The following is a 13,419-nucleotide window of genomic DNA, read 5'->3' as shown; positions in this document are numbered from 1 at the left end:
TTTGTCTTTTGTGCAAGTAATTTCGTTACAGAAACAAAACTTGAGGAATGCTGGTCGTTATTCTCCATGGAGGCAGCAATAGAATTCTTGGTGTTGTCCACGTTGGGTGAAGTGGTACTACACAGAGATGGAAGTAGGAGAAGTAAGTGGAGTGGCATTGGGATTCAAAAATTGTTGAGGAGAGGTAAGCCAAGGCAAAGAACATGCTGAAGTAATGCAATCATCTCAAAAGTTACCATAGAGAAAGGAAGGATGAAGAAACAAACAGGATAAATGTGCCAACAATAGAAGGAAGCTGGGAAGAGAAAAACCGACAAAGCCGTGCCAAAACCAGTATGAAAGCCGTTTGAGAAATTTCAAGCAAGTTTAAGCACACATATAACAGAAAACCTAGACCCATTGAATGAATGCCATTGGGGAAAACAAAATCAAGAAGAAAGGTAGTTGTACTGCGATCAAGAATTCATAAATTTGCTTGAGACTTCCCTTGTATTAGAGGAGTGGAGACTTATAAAGATAACTTGTACCCACAAGGAAAGGCAAACACCTACAAGCATATCCATTCTTAATCAGTTATAATCTTTTCTAATATAACAACAGAAAGAGTGGAAAGGCAAACACCTACAAGGGTTGCTTGGGTCTGTTCTACCAAGTCCAAGGAATGGTTGCTTCTAACCTCCTTGCTAGACTTGGCGGCCCATGTTGCTGTCCCTCCAAGCCCATTACCTATACACACCACCATCTTTGTGAGTTTGGCATAGAGGGAGTAACTGGTTCCTTGACTCCATGGGTCCTTATGACCACTTGTGTGTCCCTTGTCACCACTAGATTACACCTCCATCCTTCTCCCACAAAATGGACTATCAAACACAGTTTCTAATGTATCTCTTAGAACAACTATCATGCTGATAATGTAATGTCTGCAGTAAGAGTAATGAATTTCCAATAAGAGTAAGTAATGCAGATTATTAACATTCCTTAATAATATCTATTCTGATCATTCAGGTGAAACCCTGTGTTAATTATACCTATATATATGTATTATAATAGACTGACAAAAGTTCCATTATAACTATAATATAAATAATATTATGGACAATATTGGATATGACATACCGGTCGGTAATTATGTCTGCTATCCTTCTTGATGTTAGCAGATTGCTTTTGCCACTGAAAGATAGTCCACTCAGATCTACAGGTCCGTCTTATTCTTATCTTTTTCCTGAATTTTCCACCGTCCTTTTTGAAGGAAACACCCCACTATTTAATATGGGGTAAGGGCCACGATTATTGGGAGAGACGTGACTATACTTGGAGTCACATCCTCCCAAAACAAGTCGCTGTCCTCCTTGAACTGTCATTGTTCGATCCAAATATTAACCTTGTCTTATGTATATTGGCTATTTTATATTTATGATTAAAATCAATAAGTTATATGAATATATAACATTAGATTACAATAATCGATAATCATAATCAAGTGCTGGTTACATAAATATGAAAATATAAGGATGGATTAGGGCTGGCACATGACATCAATACTCTTTTCTATATTTTTCATCTTGTAATCATTCTTTATATTTTTTTCTGAAGATTATACAACTGATTTTAGCTGCATTGTTTCATCCATGTGTGCTTTCTGTGCTTCTTTATTTGTGTTTAGCCAGTGTTTGGAGTATAGAAGGGTTTGGGTTCTATTTCCATCAAATTTCTTATATTGGTGTCAAACTGAGAATAACCACGATTAGGAACTAAACATATGGGTGCCAGTGAAGCAGATATGGGCTTAGTCATTGGCAGAGAATCCCCACAACGAAATCTACCAACCATCTGTAGGATGAAGAGAGAAATTGATAATGCAAACACCAGAGAAACATTGATTTAGAAGATGAGACTCAAATAAGTTGATGGAGCCAATAGAATCAGTAGTAAATATATTAAATGTTAACTGATTTAGCATTAGTTTTGATGTCACTAATGCATAATTAATGTTACGTGTTTAATGCATAATTAGAGGATGGTTAGTTGTGATTGATTATCAAGTTCAATCATACAAATACATAAATTCTTATTGTAAATGACACTGGTGTTATGTATGTCACCTTGTGGAGGCTTGCTTGACAGTTTTTATGGGGACTTCCAGCTGGATTACATATATATTTCATTGTAGAAGGTTTTGTGACAGTATGGAGGCTTCCATCCCTTGTATGTTGTGTTCCATTTCTAATATTGTCATATTATTAACCGTATATGATGCCCTCATTGATTAATAAAGACAACACGTTCATTGTGGTAGCTCCTGCACATTTATGACTGTCAACCCAGATGGATAGGAGACAATGCCATCAAGTTTTTTGGATGTTTACAGGGTGGGTAGGAGAGAATGCCAGAATATTTCCCAGGACCTTGTTGAGAGTAGCATGTGAAGAAATTAAGTTATACCTTAGAGAGGATTTGCAGAATGTACTCAAAATATGCATATGCTCTATAATTTTGTTTTATGGAGTCGAATGCTTTGTTTCCTGTTTCTCTACTCTGGTGATTCTTGTTCATTTATTTAAAAATAAAAGAAGTGGGATTACATCCATAATTAAAATTAGTCATCAGAAATGATGGAGTTGTTGGAATGATCTCCTTTTATAGTTTACAAGGAAATCATGTGGAAAGATGATGGAAACATATCTGCCGTATGTTTTCAAATCTTTTCTCTGTAAATTTAAAATTGTTATTACCTCATTGGGAGCTGTTGAAGAAGTTTTAACAAAATTTTCTGCTCAGTTTGGACAAAAGCTTTCTTAGAAAATATGCTGAAATGTGAAAGAAACATGGGAATTATGGAGATGCAGATTCATTAACATGGGACTTCTGCCTTTATAAAGGAAAAATTCAAAGGTAGATAATCGATAAAATTATTTAAACCATTTAAAACTGTTCCTGCTGTCATTTAAATGTGGACAATAATCAATCTAATGGATTTGAAGGACACTGCTGCATATTAAACCAATTTTTTCTGTTAATGGAATTTTTACAGCTTTCAAGAATGCAGGTTTTGGATTAACTGATAAAATGGGCTAGATGCTTGAAGTTTCTTGTGAAAGATCAGCAAATGTTGATTAGAAATATCTCTGCTTACGAGATTGCACATGTTAGCAAATGCCATACAAAATTTTTAAATTTCTACATTTCTAATAAATGTAGGTAAACTTTATTTATGAGCTATTTTGTTTCTCTGGAGTGTAATATAGTAAGAGATGATGGCAAAGAGATTAGGGCTTATATTTTGTCATTTTGATGATATCTTACATAGTCTGTTTCCTAAAGTTTTACTTAATAGACAAAGACTAATACTAGCCTTTGTTGGGAGCATAGCTTTTTTTCATCCGTCCTTGAAAATTTTATTGAAATTGGAAATTAAAATATAAAGGAAAAAGGGCAATTAAAAAAAGGGTAATTAAATAATGAAGCTTTGGGTTTGTTTTAAACAATCTTAAGTAATTTTGGGTATAAGCACAGTGAGACTCCAATTTGGTGCACAAAATTCCTCTTGGAGATACACATAAGGAGATTGTTTTTCCATTTTGCCTTATATATTGTTCGAATTTGCACTTCTAGAGGTTTTACCTGTTTGACTAAGGTTATGTTAAATTTAACCTTGCCCATCCATATCAGCCCAAGGTACCTAATCAAGCCTATTGAGGCTCCATAGATGACAGCAATAACGAGTTGCCTGTTGAAGTCTGTGAGGATGGGCCATTGTGCTTCAAGGGCAGAGAAAGGACAGGCCATAACAGCAGAACTGCTGAAGTTTTGTACAGTAATTTGTGTATGTATAGATGAATATGTATATATGCACATCTATATCTCTATGTTCACATATACATACACACATGCATAGACACACACTGTGTTAATTTAAGCTTATATGGATTGTATATACCATTCCCGTAAGGCATATTGGATCCAAGAGCAGTATCAGGCATTTGAAAAATTTCTGAAAGCAGCTCTTATTACCTGGGAAATTCTGGTCATAGAAATCATTTGTGTGTTCCTAAAATAAGTCAATAAGTTAACTTGGTTCATACCTGCTTTGGTGCTAGACACTTTTCTATATATCTGGGAGAGCTCGAGAAACTACCAAGAAGCTTGATTGTTTTAACCAGACATCAAGGCATTAACTACGGTTATTCTTGGGTGTTTGCTGTGATAAATAAATGTGTTTCGCTGGATATTCCTGAATTGTTGCAAGTTAGATGTTTTCTGAATTAGAACAGTTTCTCTTTGTGAGAATACAGGGAATTTTCTTGTGAAGTGGCCTCACAAACAACCTTGGTGCACTAGTCTGCGATTTTTCTCTGCTGCACTAAACTGATCAGCGTGCTGCAGACAGTGCACTGCTTTGGTGAAACGCCACTGCAGTCTAAATTCTGTTAAATGTGCCATTTTTATAGTAGGCACTAGGCACACTCCACTATGAGGCTTAAAAAGGAATGATGGCCTGCAACTCATATTCAAACAAATAGAAGAAAACAAAGAACATAAAGCTGAGTAAACCTCAGATCTGGAACATATGAACTAGAAATGTTTTCAATGTCAGCTAGAAACTCCTACCTGAGGAATTATGGTGAAAAAAAACTATTGGTCAAAGCAACGCTGAACACCTCAAACAATGGAAATGGCTGATGCGCTGACCCTTGGAGTAACACAGTACAAATGCTATACTAGGAATTGATACAGAACGCTGGCTCCACCTTAAATCTTGTGTCTGAATATCTGATACAATATTAGGAATGACACTTCTCATAGGACCTGTGTAATTAAAGGAAAAGGGTGAAAACACAAGACACCCAAGTTAAAATGAGTACTTTAAGTACTGTCTACGTCATTCATAGTGTGAATTCTCAATGTGAATAAGTACATAGTACAACTGACCTTTTTTATTCAATGACTGCTGGTATGTTTCAGAAATGAATCTTCTAAAGTTTTATGGTTTAGATCATTTGAGGGCTGATTCAATATCTTTGCAAAATCCAACTTATTATTTTCTAGTAATGTGAACTGGATTTAGAAAGGCTCTAGACCTTCTGTTTTACCCATATCTGTATTGGGCATGTTCTTAGTTGACAGTTCAAACTGGTTGTGGTATTCTACTTTGGGAGTCCATTTTATTGATTAAGAACTGTCTGAATGCTTCTTATCTAAATTGTTGTTTTGTTCCAGAATTGAAAGTATGTGGCTTTAATTTTTAAATAGCTGTCAGAAGTACATTAAAAGTTTCTGCACACGGTTATTAGCTTTTACCATCAGAACTGTTTTGGAGGAAAATTAATGTTACATTTTCTGGTCTTTCAGTTTATAGAGTGACTTGGGAAGGGAATGTAATGCACTGTAATGGTGAAATGTTCTGATATGAAATCCTTGTTTGAATTGTTTGAGAGTTAGTGAAAGTGAGGACTTAAAAACAATTCTTCTAATCATTCTTGGTCTGCCTGACTCCAGGGAAACATTGCGGATGAGGATGGCAATGTGGCTCCATTCAAAGCTTTCTCTTACTGGTATTCTAGAGTTAAATCAATCTGAGGATGGGCATTATTATTGCAATTTGGTTGTTTTTGGTATCTTATTTTTTCTGTATATTTTCAGCTCCAAGTCTTGCTCAGTCAAGAGACGTCGGACAGCAGTTCGTGATTCAGCATACTCTCATCTCCAAGTTAAACAAGATTCCCTAGGAACAGGGAGCTTTGGCCAATCCCAAAATGCTTTGATAAAGACCGCTCCAGCTAATTCACATGAAGCCTCTGTTGGACCTTTCATAAATGGTACCATCTCATCGAAAGAACCATCATCAGCACGGGCTGTGTATAATCAGTTACCTGGTCGTACATTATCCGAAATACAAAATTCTACTGAGCTGGAGCCAGGTAGCCATTTAGCACCTTCATCACCTGCAAGGGAGGATAGGCCCCAGATTAATGATGCATTGAGAGTAGAATCTAAAGAAGACACAGAGAAACATGGAATTATTGGAAATGGAGAAATTGCTTTACCTTCTCAAAGGCATGAAATAGAAAATGCCTGTATGGAGCAAGCTTGTGCTGGAGAGTCTATGTTAGCTGGGATACAAGTTTCTGTGGCAGATAGTGGTGAATATGGACCACAAACTGATGCAAGCAACCTAATACCCCCTTCCACACTGCGGTTTGGAAAGACAAGGAAACTGTCTGTTGAGGGAGGGGAACCACGCTGGTATGTAAACTTGCTAGGATATATCTTTATGATTCTCTTTTGAAAGTCAGCTTCTTGTTTCTCTTATCAAGGAGATTGTTTGAGTTTTGTAAAGGATTTCTTCCAGGAAAAATTAAATGGACATTTTTGTGAAATGAATTAGATGTTTGTACAATTGACTCTTTGAAAGTTTTCATAACTTCTATGCTCTGATCATTCTTGTTGCTTTCTGCAGTCGTATACTTCTTAAAAAACGACAGTTTTTCCATTCACATAGAGCACAGGTAAGATTATTGATTTCTTCATCTTTTTTAGTGCTTGTGTTGTGCATGGGGAGTACCATTTACCCACTTTGTTTATTTGTAACATGATATTATATTTTTCTTTTTTCTTTTTTATTTTAATTGTCTGGTTCAGGTTGGTAATGATGAAACAGGACAAAATGAACTTGTTAGACTGATTTTAAGTTCTCCTTTATTTTATATTTATTATTTTGTTTATTTCATTGAACCTTCTAAATGATGTTAAGGATTAGTTGGCCCGTTTGCCTAAATATTTTTAGCTGCAATAATGAACGCAGGTTATTTCATCTTCATATTCTTTCTTCTGCCAACATTAATTATATAAATAAGAGGTCGTACAAGCAGATAGATGTGGGAAAGAAATGTTTTTCTGTAATTTTATGCATAGTTTGTAGGGCATATTTGTGTTGCCATTGTGCTTGTATCTTGGAGTATGTAGAGATTTTGAATAAAGATGTTTAACATGGTCTGACATTTTTAATTGGTTTATGAAGCCAATGGCCTTGGAGCAAGTGTTTTCAGACAGAGATAGTGAAGATGAAGTTGATGATGACATTGCAGACTTCGAAGATCGAAGGGTAATATATACTGACGTACTTCCTTCATTGGATTCCGATTGTTTTGCACTATATAACATAAGGGTCTGCTGAAGATGTATAGAGGTCAGGCAAGCGGATTATTAACAGTTGTAGGAATCTCCACAATTAAATATATGTTTATTCTAAGGTGAAAATGAATGTACATATTCTTAGAGGTACAGTTGATAGAAGCTAATGAATGGTGGCAGTCAAGCTTGTAGATGAAATCTTAATCAAGACAAATAAAACAAGCCTGAATAATTGAAATCTCACTACAAGCAATCTTCCAAACATGTATATACATTTTGGTAAAAAGTAAAAGTTTGTTTCTAGTTTACCACCAACCAAGACATTGTTCTAGTGCATGAGATCCCCATTTTAGAAGTCTGTTATCTTTCTAATTTAATATTTGTGCAAATTTGTCTTTACCAAGTTCCATAGTAAACTTGAACTTGAACGATCCTGCAGATCATTTTCCCCTTACGGAAATTAGAAGTTATCATCTTATCACATACTTGAAACAGAGATCTATTTAACGTCTGATTTATGGCTGTAGATGCTCGACGATTTTGTAGATGTGACGAAGTATGAGAAGCAGCTCATGCATCTTTGGAATTCTTTTGTTAGGAAGCAACGGTAAGGTTGAATGACAACCTTCTAATACATTGATCTTGTACTTATATAGAAGCTCAAACCAGCATTCCCTTTGCAAAATTGCCTGTTGCTTTTTGAATGAAAAGTTTAGTGATTTATTGGGAATTTAATGTTAAGGCTGTTTGAACTCACTTTGAAGCATGTATTGCTACATTGCAGTGTGTTGGCAGATGGCCATGTACCTTGGGCATGCGAGGCATTTTCTAAACATCATGGCCAGGATCTTGCTCGATTTCCACCTCTCCGCTGGTAATTGTGTTAATCCTTGTAACTTATTTTGTATGAACGATTTGGTTTAATTCTTGTATAAAGTGATACTTAATATTTATTTTAGTCATATTATTTCTAATCAATGTTTGGACAGGTGCTGGAGGTTGTTTATGGTCAAACTTTGGAACCACAATCTTCTTGATGCAAGCATCATGAACCGCTGTAACAATATTATTGATGACTTCGGTAAGAATCAATAGGTTTCTTGCATTCAGTTGTACGATATTTCAAAGTCTTATTTTGGAAAGAGAGTATCTGGCCTCAATGCGTTACTCAAGCAGCTGCTGAATCACATCCATTAGTTGACATACAGGTGGTAACTCATTCTTTCTGATTTTGAATGATTTGCTGTAGAACTCTGGCATAAGTTCTACTAGTGTCATTCAGCTATTCATTGATGTAACATTCTTTTGTCACTCATCCAAAATTCAATTCATGTGTTCTTTTTATATCTCAAAATTGCACAGAAATTGTAAGTGGCTATAATTTAAAGCACTTCTGGTAAAATCGGCATTCCTAGTAGAGAGATGTTATCAGCTGTCTTGAAATTATTTATTGCCGGACTACTCAAGGTTCTTAAACTGAAAGACATTGAAAATTGCAATCATTTTTAGGAGGGAGGAATTTTCTGATAGTGTTGTTTGACATGAAACAAAATAATGATTTTTGTGAAATAATTAATGATACTAACCACAGAAGGGTGGCTGCAAGTAGTCATGACGAATGTTAAGATACATAGCTAGACTGATTGCACTAATTAATGTGCGGTACGTGGGCTGCCCCTTATGAAATCTTTGGTATCCTGGAAATTGTATGAAGCCTTTAATTGTGATTGAAGTTCACCAATCTCAGTAAGTTTTCTTATTCAGATTGTACAGCTATCACTTAACAAGGCTCGTCAGTGTCAAATCTTTCATATGAGAAGGTTGTGAATTGAAGAGCCTGACTGGCTGCTGTTAATTGTAGAGAATGTTGAGGGGTTTTTCTTGTTTCTTGAGGGATGGTAATAGTTTATCAAGTTCAATTTTGCATGTTGAGAATGTTCATTCATTATTTTGTTGGCTAAAATTGATCAGCCCTAAAAAAAAAAAACAAACCTTTCAAGATCTAGAAAAATGACATACTGCCTTTTTTAAATTTCTACTGTGCATTGTTAAATGTGCATGCCTGCATTTACTGATGTTTATCGAATAAAACAAGTTCATCATGGTACGAACCTTTCACTTTGATGCAAACCTTGAAACATATTGGTCGTGTTTCCTGAAATACATAAATACGAGATTACTCTGCAAGGCAAATCCCACTCAATGCTTATGGACCAACCCACATCACAGGGGAAATTAACTAAGCTTACCTCTCACAAAGATCCTTTTCCATTGGCTGCTGCAACAAATCTACAGATTACCTTCTCACTAGGAGGATGGTCCACCTTGTTACTGTTAAATCATCATGTGGTTGCATATACTTGTGCTTAGCAGCAGTATTTAAAATGACCTTAGATTTTAAAGGCAACATCTTAGGTTTTAAACATTTTTATAGCAATATATTTCCAATACTTGTGTTTAGCAGCATTATTTAAAATGACCTTAGATTTTAAAGGCAACATCTTAGGTTAAATTTCCACAATCCATGAAATAATAATCAGTTGCTTTCGGATTAGACTGTAAATTTTTGCATCAACGTTTCGGATCACACTCCATGACCCATCATCAGGATGAAAATAGTTAGAGAGCATAGGTTTTAAACATTCTTATAGCAATATATTTCCATTAATTGCTTATATAGAGTAGCTGCATACTCCTCTGTTCCTCACTGGATGCCTATATCCACATATTCAAAATGGATACGTATCGGATATGGCCTGGATACACGTTGGATACTGTACCCATGGCCTCAAAAACCTTGATTTTACAACTGTGCTAGATACTGTGTTTTGATTTTTTTTTAAATTTGATTTAAATCTTCTTAAATTTATTAAAAAAAGGTCACATTCATGCAATTTAATTTTTTTTTGTATAAACAAAACGTACACCAAATGAGAAAAATGAAATGTTTTTCTATTTCGGCGACCCATTTTTTGGGTTGTCTTCCAATGCAACTCTACTATTTTTGCATATTGTAAATTGTTAAATCAATTTATAATTATTTATGGAGCAATTGTGTTTCTATATTGCTTTTGAAGTAATGAAAATCTCTTCTAATAACTTAGAAAATTGTGTTAAATATGTGTATGTGTTTTTTATGAATGTCATATCCAGCTGTATCCATATCAGAGGTCTTTAAAAATGGCCGTATCTGTATTCGTATTTGTAGCTGTATCTTGTGTCCTTGCAACTTTGCTTATATCAGAAAACCTTTTATTATCATTATTTTCCACCATTTAATCAGCTCCTTGTCATTACATTCCTTATGGTCCCTGATTTTCTATGGTCCGTTGTTTTGTCACCAATCTATCTGTCTGGATCATCACCCTCACGCCCTTAAATTATGTCTTTATTGTTGATTAGGTTAAAGCGTTGACACGACAATCTTTTTAAAACTTATCATGTTATGAAGTCGAGGGAATTTATATGGGCAGCAATACTAACTATTGGCATTATGAGATAACGACATAAACGTATTAAGCAAATTTCATTTGATTGATTAAAATATTAACTATTCTAACTCCAAATTTTGAATTATAATATCGAATTATTTAGATTTCTACAAGAATCCATGGTCGGATAACCAGTCGGTTGGTCCTCTAATCCATGACCTATTACCGAATATATCACAATGATGAATTTATAAATTTTACTAACATTTTATAGCTACAAGATGAATAAATCATGGTTGGATTTGGGGGTAAAGTTGCTATATTGTTTGCATAGTTGTTTTGATATTCTACCTTTTACTCCACCTTTTACTCCTCAAAGTTGATCAGTGTTTGAAGCTTTGCCTTAAATTCTTAATCGGGTTTTCACCCTTAGCTGATCAGTTATCATCTAAGGATCCCCAAATGCATCTGATCCTTCAACTTATCTCTTTGTGAATGTCTAACCTAGATTAATAGTGTTTAGCCAACTAGATTTAAGATATTTAATAGATTTAATAGTCTTATATGCAGTGTACAGGATTCAACTTTGACCAAGGAATATTAGCAATGAGTAAATCTTATATTATACACTTGGATGAATCATTTTTTCTTCAACTATAGAAATAGTTCGATTAACCTTCTATTACAAATGAAATTTATAATTGAATAACACAGTACAAATTCACAATGTCAAATACTTTTATGTAACAAAATGGTGAAATTATCTCATAGTTGAAAATAAATTAGAAAACATTGATTTTTGAGAACTTGTGGTAACCTTCTAGAGGTCTTTGCCATGGACACTAACACAACACAAACATCCTCGTATTGAACTATCACTTGCTTAGATATGAAACAATAAGTGTTGTGTAGTCTAGAGGAAAATGAAATATAAGGTTCAAAGCTTATGTAGAATAGCCAAAATAATGAAAATGAGAGTAATACAAACTATTGAAACACAAAAGATTAATTAGCAAAGAGAGGTTTTAGATTAATGCCACCATATTATGTTTCTCTCTTCCAAATGAAACTTGTACATAGAAAGGAGATTGTAAATATTTTTGGTTGGTTGTTTGAAGGGCTTGCCTGTGTCAAACCATAGTTTTGGTCTTTTGGCCACTACGATAGCCAAGATTTTTGGATTATATTGAAAATAAAGATACGATTGTTTCAAAAATAAAATGCAATAAACAATGCTATATAATGATTCAACTAGACATTGCTAACACTTGAAATCTTTAAACGAAGCATAGACATGAAGCATTAAATGATAGGAAAAAAAGGAAGGGAATAACAAAAACGAAGCAAGTTCACTGGAAGTTGTGAATAAACTTTAAGAGAAGTTGTTTCTTTTGACTCCTTGTTCTTCGTAATCCCACAAAGCTAAAAATCAAAGAGATTTAAGATAATGGTATGCATAATGTGTACAACCTTGTTGGATTGTAAAATTGGCAGAATTTCTTCGAGAGTTGTAGTGTTTGAACGTTAGAGAGCAAAAATCAACCATTTTTACAATATAAATGTATGCAAGAGTTTTCTTTGAAAATATATGTGGGAAGGTAAATCTTCAATGGCCACTAAAACACTAAATTTTTATGGGATGCTAGCGCATCATGCATATGCCTATGTGTAGGGCTACCATTTAAAAAAAATCAAATTTAGAAAGCTCGGAACATCACAAAATTACCAAAGATATCATATTCAAGCGTTGGGATTATCATTGAACTATTCTATAGCAGAGGGCTAAAGAGAGGAGGTGATATAGTGTGAGATTGCAAGGTTATTTAATTCTTGACACTACATTTTGCCTTCACTTTAGCAAGCATATGAGCTATGCTAAATATGTACTCTAAAATAGAAAAAAAAATCACAAAATTTACCCAAGGATATTGTAGAGGATGTAGAATCTTTGGTCAAGGTAGATATGCCACTAGGAAGAACACTTGCAAAACAACCAAGATTTCCTACATAAAACATAAATGTTATACAAGCATTTTGCAAACAAACATGTTAGCTAAACAATACACCACCCATAAAAAGAACACAAGGCAAATATTCAAACAAACAAATTCTGAAAAACAAACACTTAGAAAAAGAGAGATAGTGAAGACACATAAAAGAAATGATTTAAGAGGTATGGCTGGTAGGCTATGTTATGCTAGAGTCCATATGATGCTTTTTTTGATCATGGTTAGTACAAGTTGTGTTGTAGGATAACCATAAAAAGAGTAGGAGACATGAGGACTCATAGGGTAGCAATCTGTATTATGCTAGGTGGCTTATATGCCACTAAGTTGCAAAGAATGTAATAATCATCAATGCTATAAAAATTATGTAAGTGAAATGTTTGCATTATGAGAGAAAAATGAGGAAACATTGGAGGTTGGGAGACCTGTGGGGGAAGCTAGTTGATAAAAAGTCCTCTTCTATTATGACATTAACCCTATTGGCAGGGTAAATGAGAATGCCATGAATGGTTTTCTTGTTGAAATGAAAATATATGTAGAGGACCATCTCCTTTACTAATTGGCATGTAAGAAGAAAACGATAGGAAAAGACTAGCAATGCCACACACTTGAGATGATGGGGGAAAACATCTACCATGTTTACCATATCACTTAATGGTGGGAGGGATTCAAAATCAAAAGGACCAATTCCAATAAAACTATTTTTGTGTGCTAGAAAAAAGTTAATATAAATGTACAAATTTTGAATAGAATTTGCTACATAATTATTTACATTTTTTGATCCATCATGAATTTGGATAGATCTTGAATCGACACGGTTTTGCACTAAGTGGTGAAGATGTATTGATTGC

At 34.5% G+C, this 13,419-nt stretch overlaps 1 protein-coding gene across 1 annotated transcript in view; it reads left to right on the top strand.

Annotated features, from left to right (window-relative positions):
- Window positions 1-9,017, top strand: part of LOC131034950 (polycomb group protein EMF2B) — a 43,056-nt gene extending 34,039 nt beyond the window's left edge. The window contains exons 14-20 of the mRNA XM_057966563.2: window positions 5,497-5,552; window positions 5,641-6,243; window positions 6,458-6,506; window positions 7,019-7,102; window positions 7,659-7,738; window positions 7,916-8,005; window positions 8,121-9,017. Coding sequence (XP_057822546.1) covers window positions 5,497-5,552; window positions 5,641-6,243; window positions 6,458-6,506; window positions 7,019-7,102; window positions 7,659-7,738; window positions 7,916-8,005; window positions 8,121-8,226 — 1,068 coding nt within the window. The 3' untranslated portion in view covers window positions 8,227-9,017. The remainder of the gene's footprint in view (window positions 1-5,496; window positions 5,553-5,640; window positions 6,244-6,457; window positions 6,507-7,018; window positions 7,103-7,658; window positions 7,739-7,915; window positions 8,006-8,120) is intronic.
- Window positions 9,018-13,419: the final 4,402 nt, after the last annotated feature.

The sequence above is a fragment of the Cryptomeria japonica genome, chromosome 8 (genome assembly GCF_030272615.1).
Source record: "Cryptomeria japonica chromosome 8, Sugi_1.0, whole genome shotgun sequence".
In the NCBI taxonomy this organism is placed as follows: Eukaryota; Viridiplantae; Streptophyta; class Pinopsida; order Cupressales; family Cupressaceae; genus Cryptomeria; species Cryptomeria japonica.
Note: the sequence above shows the minus strand (reverse complement) of the source record. Positions and strands in the feature narration are given on the sequence as shown.